The sequence below is a fragment of the Serinus canaria genome, chromosome 2 (assembly GCF_022539315.1).
Source record: "Serinus canaria isolate serCan28SL12 chromosome 2, serCan2020, whole genome shotgun sequence".
NCBI lineage: Eukaryota > Metazoa > Chordata > Aves > Passeriformes > Fringillidae > Serinus > Serinus canaria.
Window position 1 is genome coordinate 7,847,332 of NC_066315.1, and position 26,012 is coordinate 7,873,343.

The 26,012-nt window shown below is 42.1% G+C and overlaps 1 protein-coding gene across 2 annotated transcripts in view; it reads left to right on the plus strand.

Annotated features, from left to right (window-relative positions):
- Positions 1 to 26,012, plus strand: part of DPP6 (dipeptidyl peptidase like 6) — a 405,874-nt gene that overhangs the window by 365,510 nt on the left and 14,352 nt on the right. For both annotated transcript variants that reach the window (XM_050971416.1, XM_009085802.4), the window contains exons 15-17: positions 1,165 to 1,212; positions 3,117 to 3,235; positions 24,236 to 24,283. In XM_050971416.1, coding sequence (XP_050827373.1) covers positions 1,165 to 1,212; positions 3,117 to 3,235; positions 24,236 to 24,283 — 215 coding nt within the window. The remainder of the gene's footprint in view (positions 1 to 1,164; positions 1,213 to 3,116; positions 3,236 to 24,235; positions 24,284 to 26,012) is intronic.

Consider the following 26,012-nt stretch of genomic DNA (forward strand, 5'->3'; position numbering starts at 1 on the left):
TTTTCAAATACACTTCAAGAAATTACATAAGAAAATATTTAGACAGCTTCTGGAATCAAATAACAGATTGCTTTCCTGAAAACGTTTTGGGTGGATACAAGGTTCTCACCTCTCAGTTACTCAAGGTCACTGAACAGTTGAGCAAACAGTCTCTGGAATATAATAAACTTTGAGTGATCATTAAGAACACAGTGCTTCCTCAAGATTTTGAATGCTTCCAATTACCAATAACTTCAAAACAATAGAAAATCATAGAAATATAGAATCACAGAATGGCTTGGGCTGGAAGAGAAAGAGCATCCAGTTCCAGCTCTTTCCACTGGACCAGGTTTCCCATCAACCCTGGCCTTGAACACTTCCATGGGTTGTCTAAATAGCAAACTAGCACCAAAGTCTTATAGGCATTTTAACTGGCCAGTCAAGCAGAAAATGCCACACACAAATTGTGCAATCAAGATGTGTGCCTAGGCAAGTGCAGATCAGCAGGGATGAAAACCCTTCCTGGCATTGTTCACTCCATGGATGCTACTTTTGCCCCTGTGCTCTGGCATTATCCACACAAAATGCATCCAGGGGTTTAATTCAGATTTCACAGGTGGGACTGAGGCTGGCCACCTCCTGCAGCATCGCTCTTTCACCTCCAGAAGCTGGCCCTGCACAGCAGAGCCTGTGTTGGTTATCCAGAGAGGAGCTCAGCACAGACTTAGCACACAACAAGAACAACCAAGTGTTCTTCAGCCTCATGCTCTGCCTCCCATCAAACCCTGACTGGCTGACTAGCTGGACAGAGAAAAAAATGTGGCCAGAGAAGTAAAATCTTCCTCTAGAGAGAGAAGAAAGGTATTTAAAAGAAATTCTGAGCCATGAATCTTGGGGTAAAAAGGTGGACGTCTTCCACTTAATCACTTGATCCTTTTTTGGTCCACTGACATGACCAGTGTAGGACCCAAAGTTTTCCATGTTTGTTTTAATTGCAGGGCAGTTTTCAATGTACTTCCTTGAGCCTCTCAGTGGTGTGTCCCTCTCCATCCTTTCCTGGTTCAGCTTAAACTTCCCTTGCTTTTACAAGATCATGAAAATGGCAATATGAGTGAAGATGTTGTTGCACAAGACACTTCTAAACACCCTCTAATGGTGCAATTCACTTTTATTTTTCCTCTCCAGCTATTTCCACAGCACAGAAGATTCACCAAGAAGAAGACATTTATACAGGTATGTGCTTTAGTAACTTCATATTCAGAATTTCCCTTTTCTTCAGTTTTACACGAATCATAAGCACTTGCAGTAGAAGCAGTTTCTTAAGTGATTTTTCTTCAATGGCATTGCAAGATCTTTCAGTGTGTCACTGGAAGAAACAGTGTAAGAATAGCAATCAAAATGCTTGACACTTGGAAGTGTTTTACATTTAGCAATTTTCTCATATCAATTCAAATTTTAAATTGGTGTCAAGATTGACTATCACAAATAGATAGTTCACAATAGAACTGTTTAGCACTTGCAGGAATTCAGAAATACAGAAAATAATGGTATAAACTGTCTTTATACTTTCCAATAGAGGTTTTGAGAAATTACATAGTAGACCACCTCTTCATGAAATTGAAAGGGATTTACAATATTTTATGTTTTCAAACCTTCTTCTGCAGCTCCAGAATATTTTAGCATTGTCCCTAAGTAGATGATGAGTAAAAAGCTGGTTTTACAGCAAGCAATGGTAATGTTGCCATTATGAAATATTGTGGGAGCAGATTACAAAGTGCAGGAAACACAAACTTTCAACTATACATTTTGGAATCATTATTCCATCTGTCTTGTTTTTCTTCTCAGTGACCCTGCTGCCATCACAACATCTGCAACGAAGGGCAGAGTTGGTGAAGGCATCAGTGGATAAGGGGCATTCAGCACACTTTCCTTCTCTCACATGACATCATATCTTTTTATTTTCCTCAGTAGGAAGGTGACTAGAGCAAAGTAAATTACCTGTGATTGCATAATTTTTTTCCTTTCGAGACCTATATGCCTGTTCGCTGCACTCCACAGATTTCGAGAGTATTTCCTTGAAGAAAATTTTAGAAATTGCATTAACCCTTCATTTCTTTTAAAATGAGAAGAAAACCTCACTTTAAAAACAGAGTCCAGGCACAGTTCAAGAGCTGCTTGCATGAGTGAAAGCAGCTCTTCCTTGTCAGCATCCATCTCTCCCTGGTGCCTCATCAGCCTCATCTCCCCACACAGACAACAGAGAAAGAGCTGATGAAGACCTTTTCAGGGGAGTTTTTTCCCTTCCTTTTTCTGTTTGATTTAATAGATTTAATTAGAATTGTAGTCAGAGATAAAATCTGAGCCTAAACAAACCCCATGATTATTTATTTCAGTCTCTGTGAGCTTAAAAATGTTGATCAGCCTCATCTCTTGAAATGGTAGCAAAAAAACACTCATCTGCATTACAGTAATACTGAAAAGATCTCTTGGTTAATATTCTTGAAGTTTCAAAATGCTCTCTATTAGTATTTGCCAGTAATCTGTAATTCTTCAACATTCAGTGGACTCAGCAAACTTGTGAGCAAATGGACAGGCCACATTACCTTCCTCAACAACAGATCCCTAAACACAACCTTTCCTTTCTGCTTGGGGGTTTTAAGAGCAGAGGTTTTCTTTATTTAAACAAATTGCTTTGGCCTCTGAGGCAGCAGCTAGCAAATCAGACTGGGGGTGAAGCCAAAAAGAAACTTAGAGAAAGCAATTCCAGCTCTTTATTGTCTGTTGTAATATAAATAAGCGTTGGAACGTTGCACCTTTGTTTCATGCCTTCATCCACCAAATTATTACTTCCTCTTGTGAAATTGCAACCATCATTTTCTTTTAAAAACTGTGCCTTCCTTCATAACCACCTGACCTTGCAAAATGACATCAGTATCCATTTATATATTCTCTATTCAAGCAGGAGGGGGAAAGAATCCATTATTGCTATTTAAACTCAACCAAATGGAAATACTTTGTCTCTTGCTAATGTTGGACACATTAGATTTATATTCTTGTTCTAAAGAAAGGTCTAAGTAATGTTGCTTTCAAATAACATTTGCTCAGTGACCTTCATGGAATTGTATTAACTTTTTCAGTGCAAGCACAAATGGGAACTTCAACAGGAGGTGTCTGTCCTGTGATCTGATTGAAAACTGCACTTATTTCAGTGCATCCTTCAGCCACAATCTGGAATACTTCCTGCTGACATGTGAAGGTATGTGCTGGGTTCTGTCACTGCAGTTGTTGTGCCTCAGGGGCAGGATTTAGAGCCAGCACTGATATCTTCAGACATTCTGTGTACCTGAGGTCAGCTTTGAAAGACTTGCCACGAATATGTTGCTTTTAAAGATTTACTCTTGACATTTTTCTTTTCTTTTATATTTTTACTTGTAGCTAGAAAGCAAATATTTACAACCTTTCTCTGTGCATACATGCACAGAAGGTAGAGGTAGATTTCCCCAGCTACCACAAGCATCCTTAAAGGGAAGTAACAGCTAAACCTGGAGGATATAAAACATCAGAAAATTTATGAGAGAGAGGCTAGCAAGGTGGGGTTGACTGTGGGTGACTGGGACTAGGTTCCAAATACATCAACCAATACTGTGAACAGAGGATTTAAAGTAACTTACAGAGAGAAGAGAATTTGCCAAAAGGCAGCTTACAGAAGTGTTCCTGATGGACAATGTGAGTACAGAATATCTGGTGCTTCCCTGCTCATCTTAACTTGGCATAATCTGCAGGTCCAACAGGGCTTTCCTGTTTGGAAAATGCCTGAGAGTACCCAAGAAGCTAAGGATTCATTTCAAGAGAAGAGTCATTGAAGTTTTATCCAGCTCTGTCAAGACTAAATGCAGAACTCCACTAAACTTAATTCCATGTAATTTAACTCTGCTTAATTATCAAAATTGCACACAAAATGCAGGCACAGCAGTCATCTGCTCCTAGGATTGAAGCCTCTCAAATGGCTGCATGTCCTCTGCAGAGAGACCTGGAATGGTGGGATGGATGGCAGAGTCTCACAAGGTGAAGTTTAACAAGTCCAAGTGCCAAGTCCTGCATTTTGGCCACAACAACCCCTGCAGTGTTATAGGCTGGGGATGGTATGGCTGGACATTGCCCAGGCACAAAGGGACCTGGGGGTACTGGCCCACAGCCAGCTGAATATGAGCCAGCAGTGTGCCCTGGTGGCCAAGAAGGGCCAATGGCATCCTGGCTGGGATCAGGAATGGCCAGCAGGAGCAGGGAGGTCATCCTTCCCCTGTACTCAGCTCTGCTGAGGTCCCACCTGGAGTGCTGTGTCCAGTTCTGGCCCCTCAGTTTAGGAAGGATGTTGAGATGTCTGAGTGCATCCAGAGGAGGCAGCGAGGCTGGAGAGGGGCTGGGAACACAAACCCTGTGAGGAACCACTGAGGGGCTGGGAACACAAACCCAGTGAGGAACCACTGAGGGGCTGGGAACACAAATCCTGTGAGGAATCACTGAGGGGCTGGGAACACAAATCCTGTGAGGAACCACTGAGGGGCTGGGAACACAAACCCTGTGAGGAACCACTGAGGGGCTGGGAACACAAATCCTGTGAGGAACCACTGAGGGGCTGGGAACACAAATCCTGTGAGGAATCACTGAGGGAGCTGGGAACACAAATCCTGTGAGGAGCCACTGAGGGGCTGGGAACACAAACCCTGTGAGGAGCCACTGAGGGAGCTGGGGGTGCTCAGCCTGGAGAAAAGGAGACTCAGGAGTGCCCTCATCACTCTCACAGCTCCTGACAGGTGCCTGTGCTCACCTGGGGCTGGGCTCTTTCTCCAGGCAGCACTGACAGAGCCAGAGCACACAGCCTCAAGCTGCACCAAGGGAAATACAGGTTGGATATTCAGAAAAAGCTTTTCACAGAAAGAGTGATAAAGTTCTGGAATGGCTGCCCGGGGAGGAGGTGGAGTCCCCATCCCTGGGTGTGTTTAACAAAGCCTGGATGTGGCACTGGGTGCCAGGGTTGAATTGAGGTGTTGGGGCTGGGTTGGACTCAATGATCTTTAAGGTCTCTTCCAACCCAGTCATTCTGTGAATTCTGTGAAAAGGCTTGAAAAGCAAACAAAAAATTCCTTATTTTCAACAGCTCAGGAGAGCAGTGAGTAGGTTTTGATGGGATATTAGGAAGGAAATCTTTACTGTGAGCAAGATGATGCCCTGGCACAGGTTGCCCAGAAAAGTTATGGATGCCCCATCCCTGGAAGTGTTTAAGGCCAGGTTGAAGGGGGCTCTGATCAATTTGGGATGGTGATGCCCATGACCTGGGGACATCAGGGGTGTCTTGGGTGACGCAGGGGCTGTCCCTTCTCTGACTGCCAACTATCCACTGCTGCCACTGTTTGTGGTGAGCACCAAGGTAAAGAAGGAATGCTTGAGATGGTAAAATGGGAAATAAACAAGATAAAGTGGAGAAGTGGAACAGTTTGTACAAAGTAAAATATCTGGACTAGGACAATTGTAAAAACATGTTTTTCCCCTGGAAGGGAATGATAGGTTGCATGTCAGAGGCATTTAGAGGTATTAAAAAAATATATCTGGCAACAGAGTACAGAAAAAGAGCATTAACAGGGCAATGCACTAATTGATTTAATGGACTAATTAACTTAATGCACTTACCTGTAAATCTGAATTTATAGTTATGGCAGACATATGCAGAGAAGTGTCATTTGTCAATAAACATTCAATTCTGTAGTAAATATCATGTTTACTAAGTTCCTCCCTTGAAAAGAAAGAGCTTGTTTATTTTTCTTCTTGTTTCCATTTCAAGAACAGCTGTCAGGAGCTACCACAGACAATGTCCATTTCCTTTGCACCAAGATAATTGTTTTACTGTAATTAGAAGCACTTGTGAATAACAAGATTAAGGTTTCTAAAGGGCCTTATCAACAGTTATGAGGTGATTTGGTTTTGGTTACATTATATCTCATCCACAAAAACCTGCAGTGATACCTGAAGAGATTAATGAGTTTTTTTAGTGTGTACATTAATCCAGCACATAAAATAATGTTTTTACATAATAAAGTATGGGTCTGATTCTCAGCTGCTGCAAACAATAACTCAATTATATTTGCATCTGCTGAATAAATCTTTGTTTGAATATTAGTTATTCAGGACTAAATCCTCAGTTCTCACTGTAGCACAAATACAGCACAGCTTCATCTGTGGAGCTCATCTCAGGGTCTCTGTTCAAAAAACTTTGAAAAAAAAATATGCATACATGAGAAAATACAGAAATCTTGGTAGAATTTCCATTTTCAGTGATTTTATAAAAATATCAGTTCATTGAATTTGGTGGAGTTATTCCTTATTTACGTGACTGAAAGTGAGAGGCCTTTCAACCTCTTTGCTTTCAAGCAGTTTGAGGGAACCACGTTTCTTTTTGGCATTTTTCATGTAGGATCCATCTAATTCAGATGTGTGCTGTGGGTGCACTTGCAGCAGGAACAGCTCCCTTTGGTTCCTCTTGCAGCTGGTGTGAGTCAGGTCAGTGGAAACCTCTCTTCTGGATGAAGTACAAATTTCTGGATAAAAACATCATCCTGTCAGACTTTGGAGATATAAATAGGTGTTGTGGTTTCATGGAGAATCACCTGGATCCACTAAGAGGACAATTCCTCTTGCACAGCTCCTCAGACTGCTTAGCCAGAGCATGGCCATGCCTCAGCTCCTCAGGGTGTTGGGTTATTGCTCACAGGAATTCATGCTCTGGTATAGTTTAGATTAACAGAAAATCTTATTTATTCATATGCAATATAACAGAAAAAAGGAAAAGCTTCTTGAATGAGGATCTGTCAAGGGACCCTGCAGATCCTGTGATTGATCCAGCAGGCAGAGCAAGCCCAGCAGGGTGAACAAGAGTTTGTTTTGTTCCCCAAGGGCTTCTGCCAGGAGTTCCCATCTCTGCTTCCCACCAAAAAAATCCCCCAACTGGAGCCAACGTTCAAGACCAGACAGTGGCACAGAGTACCTGTGGCTGTTTAGTGCTTTCTTCTCCATAACATGTCTAACATGCATAAATTTGTATCTAAATATGTACCAAATACAGAAATCTCCATAATATGTATAAAATGGATCAATGTGTATAGAAGCACCCAGAGCTCAGGTCTTGCTGTCTGCTCTATGACTGTGACATGAAAATATGTGTTCACAGTGATTACTTGTGTACTCAATGTCAGCCCCATAGGTATCCTTGGAGGTAGCTAAATTAAATTATTTTCCTGTAATCAAGGCTGTAATAGCTTAAAAGTTTGTACTTTCTCAGCTGTCCACAGGACAAACACGTGGGGAAATTTTTATGGCTTGAAAACAATTTCTGTACTGACAGAGAATAACCTCCACCATACCTCAGCTTCATCCTGTCCCTTCTTTTGTGACTTTTTGTTGCAAATTTCTTTGAGGTTAGAGCCACAGACATGGCTGTGGCTCAGCTGAACTTCTCTACAATGGATGGCAAGGTTTGTAAGATTTGAGCAATCAATCAGTGCTTATAAAATACTTTGTGATACTTAAATGAAAGGCAAGGTTAAGAGAAAATATCTTCCCTAAAAGAGCCCCAAAAAACCAAGAAAGGTCTGGCATCGCTCCTTTGATCCCAAAGGTCAAGAGCTAGAAGTTTTCTTCTTGCTCTTTTGGTGATTTAAAGGCAACACATAATTTCCTTAAAATACTTTTTGCTGTCCTGCAGAATACATTTAACAGCCTTGGGACCTGGCACAGGCTGAAAGGAGAGCAGCTGCTGCAATAGAAGGAAACCTCTCTTGAAGGAGGACAGTGTAATGCTTGCTGTCAGGAGGCAACATTTACTGCAATCAGTCAGTCCCAGAAGGCTAGTTACCTGATTTTTCATCTAATTTTATATGCTCATAATTGAATTACTGGAGCAGGATCTAAGGAAACATGATGCTTTGCAGACTGCTGTTGGATTATCTCCTCTAGACATGGTTGAAAAAGCAATATCTGCTTGACCAAGGTCACTCCTACTGTCATGTTCACCCCAAAATATGGGTTTACACTTCTGCCTCTTCTCATAAGCCAGCACAGGCACCTCCACTGATTCCCTCTAAGATAAACAGAAATAAAATCTGGATGGAAGTGGTTTGCTATTTGATACATAAATTTAATTGAGGTTGGATTTTTCTCATCTGAAATGGGATGTAAATTTTAATTTCATTAAGAAAAGGATAAGAAACCTCAAATTTTGGCTATGGGAAGCAATTTATTCCTGTTTCTTGAGTGGGACTCAGACTTGTAGGGTGCAAGTCTGAGTGACACCAGCCAATAAAGCACTAAATCCCATTTTTAGGTGATAGCTCTTCCTCTGAAGGATGAAGCCCTATCAACTACTACCCCTGCAGTCAACTGTGCAGTGTTTTAGTATTTCCACTGTACCTAGGAACTTTGTCTTCAGTGGCTCCTTCTGTCTCTCCCCACAGTAACCAGGCAGCACCCTGGTTAAAACTCAACTCCTAATGAGGCTGTTCACAGGGAAAACAAGGGAAGCAGCCCCTCCTGCCACAGCACAATTGGTACTCTGGCACTCAGGTGTCTTCACCTTCATAAAAAAATCTGTGAGATCACAGAGACTTTCAGCTGGACTCACAGAGCTGGCAAATGTTTCCTGGAGCCTGGAGTTTGAGTCCCTGACATGGCAGACTGTGGCATTGTAGCATCCTTTACATCAGTTGGTCCTTCTCCATCAACTGACCTCATCTTGGCCCTAGGCAGGTGTGGTTTTCCCCACGAAGGGTTAATGCCATCTGAGGCAAGAGGACTAGAGGGGAGACCCTGCCTGTGCATAGATCTCTGCACTAAATGACATTTAATACACAATGAAAATGATGGGGGAGGGCAGAGTTGTTCTTGGGATGCCTACCAGCCTGCTGATTAAAGTTCTCCACAATCATGTGTTCTCCAGAAGGGATTTGCCAGTTTTAGGGATGCCACAAAGAAAATTGGAGGGGAGAGGACTGTAAGAAGGGCTAAGGGAAGATTTGTCTCATGCTTGGCCTGGTTGCTGGGGACAGAGAAGTGCCTTGGCCACTACACTGTGTGTTCTTCTTCAACCAGTGACCAGTTAGGGTAGATACAGCTTTCACTTTGAGCAGGGACAGCAGCATAACTGAGCAGGGAACTATCTTCTTCTATAGCCCATCCTCCTCTTCCAGATACAGGAAGAGTGTTTGGTTCCAAAATGCCATAAAACCACTGCTATTTATCCTGTCTGTTTGAATATTACCTCTGCTGGAATCTGTGGCTGACTGGCAGCCTTTATGTCAGTCTTGTGCAGGCCAAATGACTTTAAAGCTGTCTCTCTCTTTGGAGAGAAGAAAACAGATTTTTGTAAGAAAAATGTTAAGATACTGTCACCTGATTTGGCTCCTCTCTGGCACTGTCCTCTCTGGCACAGTGGTTCTCAGAGCTTAGCCTGGATGCTATAGATCAGAAATGACAGGTAACAGAAATGAAGCCATTTCTGCCTTTCCTAGCAGGCAACTCTGCAGCTGTGGAGCAAAATGTTATGTTGTAACTGAGCTGTGCTTGACAAAATACCTAAAGAACAAGTACAAAAGGAATTTGTCTGGGTATATCTGCTTTTCCCTGTTGTGACAACAGCTCTGTCACTGCAGTGCTGGCCCTGAGGCACTGAGGGATGCCTATAGGCCTGGGAAATCTTTAAAATCCTAAAAATAGGATTTATTGCTCTTACATCTTGCCAGACAAAACCGTGTTTCAATCCCATTCACAGATAACAAGTGGTACAAAAGCACTGATTAGAAAAAACTCTGCAATTTAAGGATCTCCTCTGAGAGTGATTCATACTAATGAAGGAGCAGCACAACCAAATTAGCAATGATCTGAGTCAAGTTTCTCATGCCATTGGACATTCATTCATTCATTCTGTCTGTGCTTTTATGAGTTTTAAAGACAAGTACAGCAATTTTATTTTTTCTTTAGAGAAGCAGCAGGTAGCTATAAACTTCTCAGCTCCTTAAACTGTTTCTTGAGAATTTAATTATCTTCTTTCCTCCCTCTTGGTGAAACTTCGAAACACCATCTGGAGATGGGAGCACTTAGGAGCATCACTTGCTGCTTTCACTTAATAGGTTTATGCTGAGCCTTGAAAAGTCCTTTTGTTGTTCCACATTTGTTTTATTTTCCGGAATTTTGCTGAGGTCAGTAAAGATTTTCCCTGCCAAGTTTCATCAAATGATCTGGATCTGCTTTGTGGCAGGTTGTCCTGACTTTGCTTTTAAACACATTTTAGCACCAAAGAGCCCAGAGCATGCTTTAACAAGGTTCAGCCTTCCACTGTGGGGAGGCCTAAACCCCTGGTTTGGAATCCTTTTAGGTATCCAGATTGTTCTGCACACTGATGTGGACACAGCACAAGATGACACAAGTCTGAAATGTTTGGTGCTTCTGGAGTTTACCATAGACAGAGAAATTTTTAGTGTGGGCGAGTCTAAGTCATGAAATCCTTTGAGTGAAATCAGTGTTTTTTGATGAGGGCTGCTTTAGGAGAAGCATTTGTGCTTGTTGGGATCAGGATCCAAACCCAGGTTTGTGTCCTTGACCAGTGCCATCTCTCTAAACCCAGTCAGGGATTGCCCACCAGCATTTCTCTCACTTTCTTTTAATAACATGGGAAGGATTTTTTACTAAAAATCACAGACCAGCACTTCTGGGCAAGGGAACTTTTAATGGAGGCTGGAGGTGGTCAGAAAAGTGGGAAAACTGGGTCATTAATGCTGCCCTATGTGCTGCATATCCCAAGAACAGTGTGAGATAAGCTCAGCCAACAGCTGGGTGGGTGGGAAAAACCTTTGAAGCACCAGCTTCAGCATCCAGCATCACTGCATAGCTCAGCTCAACATTTAAATCCCCAGATTTTTATTTTCTTTTTCTTAATGGTAGCAAACATAACATTCTGAACAATGTTTCTGGTATTGTGGCTATATTTCATGTCATTGCTGCATAAAGACATTGACCTTTTCTGAGGAGATTCATATTTTGGAAAATCTCCTAGTATTTCATTCTCTCATGGGATTACCAGCTGATTTAGACAGAAATGAATGTGTGCCATAGAAAAGATAAATTGAAATCAATAAATCACATGGATTTGTTGATTAATTTCACCAACAAAAAACATTGTGCCTTGTTTTGCCCATTCACTTATGGATTCAGTCTGTTTCATCTGCAGTTCTAGTAAGTGGCTTTGGGGAATTTTTTTTTTTTTTTTTTTTATGAAAATTGCTTAAAATATCACTCTTGTGAAAATTTTGAATGTAACATTTATAAAAAAAAAATAACAGGGGTTCTACTCATAAAAACTTACTTTGTGAATAAAAGTGTCTGAATCCTTTCTGTCTCAGGACAGAAGATCATGACATTTGTCTTTCACTGTGAATTAATCAAATCACATTTTTCTTCAGTTACTCCATCAAAACCAGGGGGCCATGTCACAGAGATATTTTTGGCAGCAATTTTTACATTTATGGCTCCTTTGGCAGAAAGAGCTTAATATTATTTAATATCTCTGGAAAATCCTATAGTGATATTTATCAGGATACAGAAAGGGGGAGTAGAAGTTTTATTGTTGGCAAAATAAAAACTGCACTAAGTTTTTAATTTGAATTATGGAAAGGTGTGAGAATCCTTTTGCAGCCTCTCTCCAGATGATCATTTTCATGCTGTTGCCAAGTGGGGAGCAGAGGCACAGTGAGAATTAGGGGCTTGCCTATGGACACATCTGGAGTCAAGTATCACGACCCCCATTTCCATCTCCATATTGCAAGCCAGTACTCCAAGGAAAAGCAGCACTGACTCCTGGAACAGACCAGAAATATGACTCCTTCTGCAGCCTGTCTCCATTGTGGATGGTGGATAATTAACCCTCTTCAGGATTTTTGCAATAATGTACCCATCAGGGATGTGTCTGCCCAGCTCCTGCAATAAGAGGTTGGTTCATGCCTTCAGGCAGGAGAATAATGAACCTCTCTCTACATCTTCCTCAGTTCCTTCATTTAATCAGACCTTTTAACCTGTGCCATTTGGGCCAGACCTGCCATCCCAGGAAAGCAATGGAAAACTGGAGACAAGGATATTTTAACTAACCACGGACAAGCAGAATGTAAATCAATGATTCACAAAGCACAAGTGCATAAAGCAGAGTTTTAAACCTCTCTGCATTGCCCATGTGTTGCCTTAAATATCACATAGAAATGTTGCATGTCACAGTCTCATCAATAACATCCCTGGAACCAGATTGTAATTAGCAGTTGTTATGCTCAGGTAAACATCAGTGCAAGCCATAATGGAAGTAAACATTGGCTCTTCCCTCAATGTACTGGGCTATTTATGAACTGTAAAACAGCTCCATATTTAGGCAAATTTATCTGAAAAAAGCAGGTGGATTGCTTCTTTGTTCCCCTTTCTGTTACAAAATAATCAGGTTTTTTGCACAGTGCTGTTGGATTCTCTAAATCTTGAGTTGGATGTGGATCCCTATGACACATAAACTTGCAAACAGGTGGTTTTTACAACAGTTGCTTTAATTTGTTGACCCACATCCAAACATGGAGAATTCAAAGACACATTTGCTAACAGTGCTCTGAGAAGTCCTAACCAGCTGCCAAATGCTGCTTAGGACACATGGATTTGGGTTTTTTTCTGCTGTCACGAGCTCCTTTAGAGAACTCAAGCAGGTCTTGTAATTCCAGCTTCCTGGAGGTGTTGGGAAAATGAAGTCCATTACTGACTGCAATGCTCAGGTGTGCAGTGACAACAAGGGGCACAGAGGCTCCCAGACAGATAAATTTCCAGAATGGTTTTGAAAGCTTCAGTGAATCTTCAGTCTATTCACTGCAGACAAACCTTCCTAGCACAGCACCCCAGCCATTAGTATGCAGGTGAGCACTCCTGTGACAGGACCAGCATGTAAAGGGATTGAATGGCCCTGGAGTGAGGAGCCAACAAGGCTTGGCCGTGTTTGTGCCATGCCTTGTCTCAACAGCACCCCAAAAACGAGCCTGTAATTACACCAGGGGCCTCAAAAAGTGCAGGGCCAGTCCTCCCAGGTTCTGGGTGCTCCTGACTCCCCAGAGCAGCAGAGGAGCCCTCTGTGTGCTGCAGGACAGGGCTCCAGCAAGCCCAGCCTCCCGTGCCCCCATAGCAGCACTCAGTGCCTTTAGAGACAGGCAGGGATCTCCAACCAGGGACTGGGGTTTGAGTTGGAGCAGCATTAAAAGCAGATATGGAAAATGTGACAACCCATTTTGGCTTAAAGGATGACATTTTGTGTTTTCACAGCACTGGGAGTGAATCAGGATCTGGGAGATCCAGTGCAGCTGCAAGGGGAATTATCTTCCTGTGGCTTTTTTTCACTTGGAGGGTCCTCAGACGTGCATGTGTGTGCTAGCTGCTCCTTGTGGGTGATATGGAACTACTGAGCTTCTTAGAAGGATTTGAACAGAGAAAAAATTTGCTTCTCAAATGCTACTGGGGTAATAATTCCTTAGGAGAGTTTTCTGTCCATAATGCCCCAATTAAAATAATAGAAACTCTTCCTAGAGAGACAAAGAAGCTGAAGATCCTATTTAACCTCCCCAGGTAACAAGCCCATGGTGACTTGGAGCATCTCTGGCAGATAACCATGGAAAACTTGTGGTTGTGGGTACAAATATCTCACTCCAGGGCCTGAAAACAAAATTAAATGTAAAGAGAGAAAATACCTTCGTTTAATCCCTACTTAAATTTTGTTAGGTAGAAAGCTTGCTGCCTGGCAAGATTTCTGGATTTGTGTCAGCTAAAAATGCCATAAAACTGCCCATCATGGTACAGGCAGAGCATCTTAGAAAGGCTCACTTCCTACTGGAATTCAAGCAAATGCTTTCCAAGTGTAGCTGGTCCTGCTGAGAGGGCCAGGGTTTGGCAGGTGACCTTTGGCAAATATCACTATAAATTAAGTTGTTGAGATCTAAAGAGACTTAAATGGATGCTGAAATAACTATTAGCACTGAAAATGGGTTTTATTAGCCAAGTTAAGAGCCTAAAGTTCAGTAGCCACACCTAGGTTTGAACAAATGTGAAATGCTGATACCTGGATTTTATTGCTGGGATAGTGCTGGAAGCTACAGCTCCATGTAGCCATGCCAGTAGCTCTGAAGACCTCAGGCAAGGCTTTAAATATTTTCTTTACTGCTGACACCATAAGCAATAACTGGGAGGAGGAAACCCAGGGGAAGTTTGTTTCTACTGCTGTCCCAACAGGTTGTGCCTCCCTGGGCCCCACCTCACCTTCCTGGGAAATGCAATAACCCCCTGCTAAACTCCTTATTGTATTTTTCCTCAGTACCTCTCAGAGGAACACAGCACTGCCTGCCCACAGGGACTGGAAGGCAAAGTCAGATCCATTCTCTGTCCACCTCAGGGGCTTTTTCACCAAACTGCTGCCTGTGCCACAAGCAGGCTCACTCTGAGCTGGGCCCAGGAACTGAACTAAATGAAAATTAAATTGATTTTTTTTTTTTTCCTGCTGGGATCAGAAGTTCCAGAAGCTGTTCTGCTGCTTTACTGGATGATTTCACAAACACTTCTGATCTTGCAAGGGAGTGGGACATGCTGGCATGGGACCAAAGTGCTGAGGTGGGGATGAGAATGGATAACTCTAAATTCAATGTCTTAGGGAATGTCAGTGAGGATTCCATCATCACAGAAACATGGAATATCCTGAGTTGGAAGGGACCCACAAGGATCATCAAAGTCAACCCCAGTCCCTGCACAGGACCAGCCCAAGCATCATTTGGAAATTTTTTAAGGGACACCTGATATCCACAGCATATTACTGCTGCACTCCAGAGCAGAATGATATCTATATTTTACATCATTCAAAAATAAAATATGGTTTGTATCAATCCACCCAGATGCAATATTTTTTTAAATCCCACCAAGTGCTATAGTATTCTTGAATGTAAAATTTTGCTACTTGGCTCTTGATGTGCAGGTCTTGGGGGGTTTGTGTTTTCTGAACAGCCTGAGCTGTCCTTGGCTGGGTTCTGGGTCTCCAGCAAGGGGCAGAAAGCCAATTATTGTCAGTGTGTGCTCTGGGGGTCTGAACACTGTAGGGTCTCTCCAGGTAGAGCAGGGCACCCAAGATACCCAAGATCTATCTTGGGGTAGAACCCAAGTGGTTCTATCCCTGTGTGACCACACAAGGCAGGTATCCTGGCTTGGGTTCTATTCCAAAACACCCAAAATACCTGTCTAAAACACCCAGGATGCATCAGAGCCACAGAGACAACATTCACACACAGCTGAATGTCCTGCAGCGTGCTCAGGGCCGGCAGGAACCGGGCGTGTCCCATGTGCCTGCAGGTTGCCACCCAGCGGGATGCTAGAGGGGCACAGCAGCTTGCTGGGGCCTGGGGGGCATTCCCAGGGCTTGCTCACATCCCAGGTCACTGGGTGAGTGTTATCTGTTGTCACCAGAGTGGTTTCCACACAAGGATGATTGCCACCACCTCGGGTTGCTGTATACACAGTGGCGGGTGGCTGTAATTAGCGCTCCCAGGCAAACCATGACCTTTGGGAACTTTTCCTGAGGCTTATGAAGCCTAAATTAGTTTCTGCTGTTTGAAAGCATGCACAGGCTTAATCTCTGGGCCCCATTTATATTATAATTACGATATAATTCACATTTGCATTCACTTGACTCTTTTTCTTACTTAACAGCCGAGGTTGGCCCTCGCTCCTCAAGCCCTTTGTGCGCGGTTCATGGGTCACAGACCCTGTGGGTGAAGGCAGGGTGGGGGATGCTCATTCTCACCCCCTCACATTCTGTACAACTGCACAACAGCAGGCTGGCATGAAAACCCCCTTTGGCACAAACAGAAGGTACCACCAGAGCTCTTTCTGCAGGAAAAGAGAGGATGGAATTCTTGGTTTGAGAGCTGGCTGAGAACTTCTTTTCTATCTCCTGTTAGCACAGTTATGACTATAGTTTGAGACTGATTAAAATGATGGCTTCAGTTATTTCTATAGTCTGAGATTAATTTAAATTGTGACTTTTGTGGATATTTCAGAACATTTTTTCTTCCTTTAAGCAGGTCTCTCATATATGTTATAAACTATTTCACTCTACTCTTATACATCTTTAATGTGTTGTAAACTCCCCATAAACACTCAGTGAGATAAAAACAGGTGAAAAAACACCCCACCAAAGTAAGATGCATGAATATTTAACAAGAAAATGTCTGTGATTTTCAGTGTCTGAAAAAATATTGTGTAATTAAAGCAAAACTCTTCTTCCCTTTGGAATGGCCCCATCCTGCAAAGCGCTATGTGTTCTTTGCTTTCACATGTTTTCATCCTGTTTTCATTTTGACTCTTGCTTGTAAATATGAGCTGCCTGGCATTGCCCACAGGAAGGTGATCTATCATCTGCTTCCAGCCAGGGCTCTTGTCACTTGGTCATTCTGTACATATAAAATTTTATCTGAACTCCACTGGCAGGAGATAAATGACCATGACAACAGGCTTCCTCTGGTGCTTCAAATAATGAAGCCTCACAAATCAGGCAGAAGCCTCCTGCATGTCAAGACCAGGGTGCATGTGCGTTATTTCCAGCTATATGAGCAACCTTGGATGAACTCATTATTCTGCAGTGGGTAGTACAGATGTTACCATCCCACAAGATTTAATGCTTCCTCTGAGGAAAACTGCTTCTTTCACCTTGGTTGCCAGCTGGACCAGCTGAAAGGTTTATTGCTGGCTTTTGTTTTCTGTTTGCATGGTAGTTGCTAAGCCCTTTATTAATGCAGTCAGTACATTAAGGGTGTATTAAAACCAGAGAACTCATGAGGGGAAAACAGCTTAATAACCAGACAACGTGAAACAATGGTATTGACGGGTTTTTGGTGGTGTTCTTTAAGTTAATATCCAGCACCAGTTATTACCTAATTAGCTAGGAAGCCATTATTTTGTTGCAAGAGAATTTTACTTGTGGAAAAGAATAAATTAAGATTATCTAAATCAATTTTTACTATGTTTTTAATGAAATAAACAGAAATTATTAAGTGGGGTTTTATTCAGTCTGTTAATGAGGTGTAAATGGCACTGAGACAGAGTATTTTCTTTCATGCTGCAATTATAAGGAAATCTTATAATAAATCAATTATCTTTTTTTCTTTGAATATCATAGAATCATGGGATGGTTTGGATTGGAAGGGACCAGCATGGACTAATCCAATAAGAAACCTAGAGTTTAAAAATAGAGACAAGTGTAAACTTTTGGTTTCAGATCTTTCCCAAGTTTGCAGAAAGCCTGGATTAAAACTGAATTGAATGAGGTTAAATTGAGGTATTCAAATAGAACAGACACTGGAAAAAAGAGGGAATTGAGTGTGGGGATTTTTCTGTTCAGATTCCATAGCTTAGACCAGCATACTTGAGCGAAATAGCCTGGGGTAAGTCAGGTACCCCCATGCCAACTGGAATTTCTCCCTCCTACCTCTGGTACTTGCAGCTCCAGGGGGGCACTGTCAGGCTCATGGACTCTGCAAACAAATTCTGCTAATCTATCTCCTTTCCACAGCAGATCTTGTCACTACAGGGGTTACATACCTGCTCCATGCTCTGGAGTTTGTACGTTTCCCACGTTCCTCTTTGGATCCATCCACAGGCATTATTGCATTATGCTCCTTAAAACCTTGGCCAAGGCCTCATGAAAGGGAGGAAATGCTCAGCCCACTCGGGGTGACACCTCATTGGCTGATATTAATTAAGAAGGAGAAGAGGGAGATTAGTGAAAGAATTGTGAGCCAAGGTTAAGTGCCAGCACAGGAACAGGAAGTAGATTATGATGAAGAGCAAGAAGAGGCTAATTGGAGATCAGCAGCAGGGCTCATTAGGGCTGCTGTGGGCAATGACCTTACCCAGATTGTTCCCTGGCAGCCTGGGAACCCAAAGCTGGTTGAAGCTGGTGGAATTTAAGACAAAAAGCTGATAAGCATCATCAGAAGGCAGAGATAAATACTAGAAAAGCTGGATGTCTTGCAGGGCTGGGTTGGAAGAAATTAATAGTACAAAGAGCAAAATTAGGCACGTGGTGACTCAGGGCAAGAATTTTTCATGTATGTTTGAAGCTCAAAAGTTACAAATGCCTCAGCAGAGAAGATGGTGCCTGGGCACACAAGGCTGACCACTGGATGTCTGCAAGCTGCCTACCTGTTGTGGAGTCATGGAAAAGGTGAATGCTCCTTTAGGATGGATCAGGCAGGGAATTTTCCATAGAATGGGCAAGTAGCAGTTCCACTGTAAGAACCAATTAGGACATCCTCAACAGCAGGGGTAGAGTTCTGGTCACTTCTGTTCAGGAAGGAGGAACTGAATGTAAAACACTCTTGCATCAAAGAATAAGATGAAAAGCAACTTTGTCCTTCAAAAGGGTATTAAAGTAATCTAGTTTATCTGACAGGATGAGAGCTTTTGGGGAGACATGACTACTCTGACTAAAATGGAAATACTCATGATGAGTAGGAAACAGATTATTGGAACCATCCCAAAAGGATGTAAACAGGAGTGACAGCCTGTACTGCTTCAAATTGGAAGCAGCTTCTACCAGAAAAGCAAGACACCAGAAGGAATTACACCAGCAAACCCAATTACATTTAGAGGTGTTTGTCAATATTTTGTAACACAAAATTTCCTGAAGCAGCAAGGGAGGATTTCTCAGACCTAAAGGTTCCATGTCCTTCAGTGTCCATAGGGCAGAGAGTGGGATGGGCTGGTCAGTGCCAGCCCAGCTTCCCAATGCTGTTTGCAGGCACCTCTCAAAATCCCATGGAATGGGTCTGGTCATGCTTATTCATTCCAGGAACCTTCTGAAGAACCCATCAGGCCTGTTCTGTGTAGTAGAATTAAGACCAAATCTCTTGTTCATTTTCCCTCTAGTCCCTGCTAACTGATGCTGCCTCAGAGCACCCAGATTTATTTCTGCTCCACATAAAGTAAGCATGAAATTTATTACCAGTATCACACAGGGCAGAGACAAGCAGCACCATCAGAGTGGATGCCCGAGAACAAGCCAGGATTGATTATTTTACAAGACATGTTACATTTGAGGAAGAGAAGATTTGATTAAAAAATCAAATGCCTTGGGGAGGGTGAATAGCAGCATAAATCTGTTAGATGTTTATGTCAGCAGGGTTGCCAAAGCAAACAGCACAAACATCTGTCCACAGCATCAGCTGGAAAATACTGCAAATTGGGGAAATCTTTTAATTGTGAGCAGTGGTTCATGGAACTCCCCATGTCTTTATTTATTAGGCTGATAATATCACCTCAACATATGAACTTTATGCAGCACATATAAATAATTCATGGATTAGCAAATAAAGAGATCTGGAATCTGTACACAGAGATGGCTGTTGCCAATTATCTCACTTGTGCAGAGCCAGACCCTTTCAGCTCCCATCCCTTGCAGCTGCTCTTTTAAATCATTCATCAGTGCTTAAGAGATATGCTGGTGGCGCTGGCAGAGAGTATTTGAATTTTCATTGTTTACACACTGTGAATTTAGCTTCTGGTCTGAAATTATCTGCAACATTGAATCCTTTGATAATATAGATGAGAAGAATAAGACAATTCCTCTTTTTATCCTTTTTAAACACTTCTGTAATTTTGAGTAATTTTTCTTCAGTTATACTTCATATTCTTTTTATAATTACTACTTTGATTTTGAAGTTTTATTAACTGACATAATTCCTTATGCTGTTTAGATCATGAAGACATCAGGAGTACTCTGGAATACAAAAAGTATTACAAAACAAGTGTCTGGTAAATATTTCTTCAAGGTTGGAGAATGATTTTCCATTTTTATATTAGAAATCTATACCTTATCACCTAAATATCCAGAGTTGCTTCTTTCTGTTCATGCTTAAGCAAAACCCTCATAGAAATAATAATAAAAGATGCTTAAAAATTGATGAAAAACTATGCCCAGTGTTTTTTCTTATCAAATTACTGAGGCACTGAGTTTCTGTGCCCATTCAGATCATGATGGGTAGCACTTCCTGGGTGATCAATTTGCCTGTTGTCATTGCAGCAATATAGCTCAATTTACTTCTTGCATGGATAATTACAGTAATGGCTTTAAAGTCAAAGGCCTTATGATAAACCCAGACTTTCAGCTGTATTAATTGAAAATCTAATTCACGTAACTAGAGTCTTGTGCAGCATTATTAGCCATGCAGCTACCTGTGATGTACAGAGGGTGTCTGTACACAGAAGTTCTGTCAATAGTTTTGCTTCTTTTCTCTTAAGCTATAAATAAAGAAACATCATTGAAAAATTGTGTCAGGATGCTGGAGCTGGCTGGTACAATGCTGGAGGCAGGAGAGGGGAGTGGAGCCTGCAATGGCATTCAAGCACACCCCATCCCACTCACACAGGGATGCAGAGAGGGATAGCAGGAGCCTGTGTGGTGCCACCTCTAAAAACTTTGGTGGAGGTGGCAGGGAGCATCAGTGCCAGGTCCCACACCTTGGGGAGTGTCACAGCCCTGCTTGTAGCCACTCCTCTGGGGCAAGAAATCCAGCAGCATCATCTTCACCATGTGATGCAGGAATGGCCTGCCCCTGATTTTTGAACATTCATGAGGTTATAAGGAATGAGCTGGGTCTCTCTGACCTTGGCAAATCAGGGCAAAGCAGCTCAGTGTCTGCTTCACTTTCTTAAAGTGGATCCCTTTGTGTTGTATCCTTCAAGGAGCACAAGTGAGTTTTACCCTTCAAGGATCCCACCACTCCCATGCTCCCAGGACCTCTGTGAGCAAGAGGCAGAGCAGTCACAAGGTTCCTGAGGAGGGCAGGTGGACACAGGGAGATGGATCATCAGTGCAGATCAAAGAGCAGAGGCAGCAGGATGTGCTGGGGCTCAGGAGTCCCCATCAAAGCCCCTTTGGACGGGCTCTGGAGGAAGGAGACACAGAGCAGGGGATGTCCTCACCCTGCTTCTGTCAGCTCCCAGCAGCTCTTTGAACAAATTAGGTTTCCCTCTCAGATCCACACATGACAGTGGATGGCATTTAGCAGATGGCATGTGTAATGGGACTGTCACACCAACACAGGTTTAAAAATAAAGCTGGGGAGGCAGTTAATGAATATACAATTCTCCTTTGAAGGAATTCTTTCTGTCCCTGTCAGGCATTAGGCACTCAGCTTGTGAGTGTTGAAAGACTTCTGATGTGTGTGCATTAAAAGACACAACCTAGCATGTAACTGGGTTGTTTTACTTTAAAAAGTGACATTGAAATAAGCAATTTATGTCGTTCCTAAAAAAATTACTTTTTCTCCTTGATGACTTTCAGCTCACTCACAAATGAAATGCATTCTCTAGCTGGAGTGTTATCACTGAGAGTATTTAATACTAAGAGTAATCCTTTTCACAGAGATGATTCTACTCTGCAGTGGTCAATCTTAATTATTTTTCCTTGTTTGTTAAAAAATAAAAATTAAGCAAGTCAAAAATCTACTTTTTCAAGAAGACTTGTTAATTTTTAATTACTTTTTTAAATTTCATGTTACCTCAAACTTAATATCTTTATGTAGGACTTTGCTTGAGAACATTGATTTGGGGAGATGACACAGCAACAGTAGCAGTAGTTAGAGAGACTAACACAATATATAATACATGTAACTTCCTAAACTACAGGCTAGAATTTCTCTTTATTTATTAGTTTCTCACAGCTTTTTCAGTGCCAACAACAACAAAAAAAGGAAAAATATTTTAGAAAATAAAAGGATTATATGCATTGTATTTCTCTCTTTATCCCTTTCTTTTTGTTGGCATTTTGGTATTAATTAAAGGACTGAAGCCATTTGGGAGGATTCCTTTTATTTTCAGTGATGATTTTATCATGCCCATGTTTATTAGGTTTGCTGCTTTTCCAGCAGTCTGGCTTCTGGGACTGCAGGGGAAAAGCAGGGCAGATTTACAAATAAATATGGGCAGCATATCAATGTATATCAGTAGGAGAAAGGTAAATTCAGCTAAATCCTGGTGAGCAAACCTGTTTTCCTTAGGGCATTATAATTCACCTTCCTGCATTCTAAAAGATGGTGCTAACAAAAGAATTGTCATGGGAGAAGATTCTTGATTCCAAGGAAATAAAATCAGGTTGCCATATTCGTTAGTTTAATTATAAATAAAATATTTTTCTGCCTTTTCTCTGTATAGGTGAAGTCTGGATGAAACACTCTGCCTGCAATGGGATGTGGGTTCTTGGCAGCACAGGGAAAACCACTGACACAATTAGAGCACCTTAAAGCTTTTCTTGCTCTCAAGAACTTATTTCATGCACCAAACCAGTGTGAATGGGTCACAGAACCTGCTTTTGTTGCCATTTGTGTGCACACTCCCAGTAACAGCATTTCAGGGTGATGTTCTCAGCCAGCCCTACACAAATTGCCATTGAACAAGTGATGATCCCACAGGATTTTCTCATGGGTTGAAAGACTGAAGAAGGCAACTTAAAAGGGTTGGAATCTCAGGGAATATCAGCTCTTAAAGCTGTCTTACTTTTGAAGCTTAAAGAACGTTGGGTTTTTTGATATTCAGTGTTCAGTTTTTGGGTCCCTCATGACAAGAAAGACATTGAGGTGCTGGAACCTGTCCAGGGAAGGGCAACAGAGGTGGGGAAGGGTCTGGAGCACAAATCCTGTGAAGAGCAGCTGAGGGAGCTGGGGCTGTTTGGGAGAAGAAGAAATTCAGGGAGATTTTATCACTCTCTACAACCTCCTGACAGGAGGGTGCAGCCAGGTGGGGCTGATCTCTCCTCCCAAAGAATAAGGGATAGGGCAAGAGGAAATGGCCTCAAGTTTCACCAGGGGAGGTTTAGATTGGATATTATGAAAAATTGCTTCTCCAAAAGGTTTCCCAAGCGTCAGAACAGGCTGGCCAGGGAAGTGATGGAGCCACCACTCCTGGAGGTATTTAAAAGACAAGTAAATGTGGCACTGAGGGACATGGTTTAGTGGTGGGCTTGGCAGTGCTGGGTTAATGGTTGTACTCAATCATCTTAGAGGTGTTTTCCAACCTAGATGATTCCATGGGTTTCTGAGTCAGGGATCTTCCCACATGCACAGCATGGGAACCTCCTGGCCCTGCTGCTGGGCTCTCTGCTGGGCACACAGATTCCCCCAGCTGCTCACACTTGCTGCTGTTGCACCACATTACACTGTGGGGAAAGGGAAGGAAACTGAGATATCCACTGTCTCTGAGGTGAAGAATTCACTGATGAAACAGTGCAGAGCCACTTTCACCATCCTGAGCAGTACTGTCAGGTCCAAAGAAAAATCTAGAAACTGGCATGGGAACAACCTGTGAGTGGCTGTCCTGGGTCAGCCCACCTTGGCTCAGTGTCCTGTCTCCAAGAGCAGTCATCAGATGAGAACTGAGAAAAAAGAGAGGCTGACAGCCACAATATGATCTTGATCTCATGTACCATCCCATTTTTCTATCAATCAGCCACTTGATGGCTTTCTGAACAAAAAAATGAGGCCAAATCACTGTCCTAATGACTAAAGCACCCTGCAACATCCTGTGGTTAAAATTGTGGCATTCTGAGTGCTGCAGCATCCTGTGGCAGTGAATTGTGTGGTTCACTCATGTACACTGCGTAGAAATGATAATCCTCTTTGTATAACACTGACTGGTTTCAATACCCAAATGTTGCATTTTAAGACAGAATATGTGGCCCTTTTTAGTGTGAGAGCCAAGCTGGTGTTTAATTCATTAAGAGAAAATAACATGCAAAACAGCAATATTTATCCATAGCATACAAAATGTAAATGCTTTGTGCTGTGATGTTTGGGTGTCATTAGAATAATTTTAAAGGCAAGTGATTTAATTGTGTTTGTGCTAATTATAATGTTTACAAATTAGGGAAAGATGCATTTAGTGGTCTGTTGGGAAAGAGCTTTGAAACCTCACATGTCTTTGAGTCTACAGTACTGTCATCTAGTCAGAAACTCTTTCTAACACCAGTGTGATTTGCTTTTTAGATTACTCTTGCATGAAAAGCGAGTCTCAAGAGCCTTCAGCTCCATGGAATTCAAACCCAGGTTCACGTGTGTGTGTGTGTGTTTTGACAGAATTTTAACCAAGTTCTTTTCTTCTCCTTTCCCAGGTCCCCGTGTCCCCATGGTGACTGTTCACAACACAACAGATGCACAGAGTAAGGATGGGCTTGAGCTTTGCAACTCTTCAGAGAAAAGCAGCCAGGCAGGACAGTGAGATGGAGCTGTTCCTTGCTAAACTTACACTCCTGGGGATCCCAGACTCTGCCTAAATGCAAGTTTTCTGCAGGGCAGAGGGACTTGCAGAGCTGTTGTACTGCCATCACAACAGCTGCTGTTTGGGGTGAAAAGACTGGCTGGGGCGTGTTTGTTATCCTCTGTCTCAAAAAAATGCATAATTCAAATCTCTCTTTTTGTTAGTCTTTCTCTGATTTTGTTTTGTGTCTCACATATAAGAAATAAGATAAGATAAATATAAGAAATATTTAGGCTAATCTGTGGTTTTAATAAAATCGCTCTGATATGAATTGTCAGAGATAATGCAGAGGAGGGAGCCCCACGATTGGTGCCTCTGCCTGGTTCCCAGATCTGTCCATGGAGATTGTAGCACTTATTGTTTGGCAAAGCTTTGTCATGCTAATGATTTGCATCTACATCAGTGCAAAGCTGGAATCATTCCAAAACCAGGTTTCTTCCCTCAAAATATTTGGCATTCTCTGTAGCCATTAGCAGACTGGCAATGTAGAGTCCAAAAAGCCATGGAGTTTCTGGGGTTCCACTCTGGCAGAGTGTGGCACTGAGTCTCACACAAAGCCAAGATTTATCTGCTCCCATCATTTTGATGGGGAAACATCATCTTCCACTTTAACAAAGAATTTAGCCCAGCCTTAACTGCAGTTAGAGACTTCAGGCACTGATGTGACCCAAGTATAAAGCAACACCTTCTTATTATTTCTATCTGCTTTATACACAGTCAATACCAGTTTGTCAAGTATAAGTTTTACTTATCTGGATTTCCAGAAACTCACTGCTCTTGTCTCAAAATAAAAAAAAATAATAATAAAAAAAGAAGAGTGAGCAAACCAAGAAATTTGGCACTCATACTAAAGATTTACTGTGAAATGATGACCTGCTTCATTTCTTACTGAACTGAAGGCAGTGTCACAGGAAAGGCTTTTGGCACAAGGGAGTGTCAGGTCCTTCTTCTTCCCTGCAGAGCCTGAGTTTGGCAGTGCTCTCCCCAAGGATAACCCCAGAGCAGCCCAGCTGATGCCCACAAGGCCTTTCAGCCAGGAGAGTTTCTTCACCCTGCAGCTCCAAAGTCACTTTCTTTCTCCCCCACTTTAAATAAAACACCTGAATTTTACTGTAGACATGGAGGTGTCTGAGTGGCTATACCAGCATGGGATAGAGCTCTCATGAGTGGTGTTACACCCTTCTGTACAGTTTTGTGAAATACTTTTAGGTGAATAAAATGACAGACAATATAAAACAGAAACAGTAAATGAAGGGCTTTAAAAACTAAAACAAAACACACCAGGACTAGTTTTACTTTGACAGATGCATGTGGGTAGCATCTATTACACAGAGAGCTCAGTCTCCTCATGTGCAGAACACATCCTCTGCTGAAATTCATTGTCTTCTGCATACAATTACCATTCCCCCTGGTTCTTTTATTTCCCTCCCCCTCATTCTTTTGCTTTTGAATAAAGGGCAACTGACAGTTCCATGTTTCTGAATTTACTTATTTAATATGAGCCCATTACTCTATAAAAGGGAGTCTGCCTCTGTATTCTGCAATAATCTGATAATAGTGAGTTGCACTGAATATTAGAGAATGCTTACATTTAATTAAGCAATGACCATTTGTACTCCACAGACTCAAGC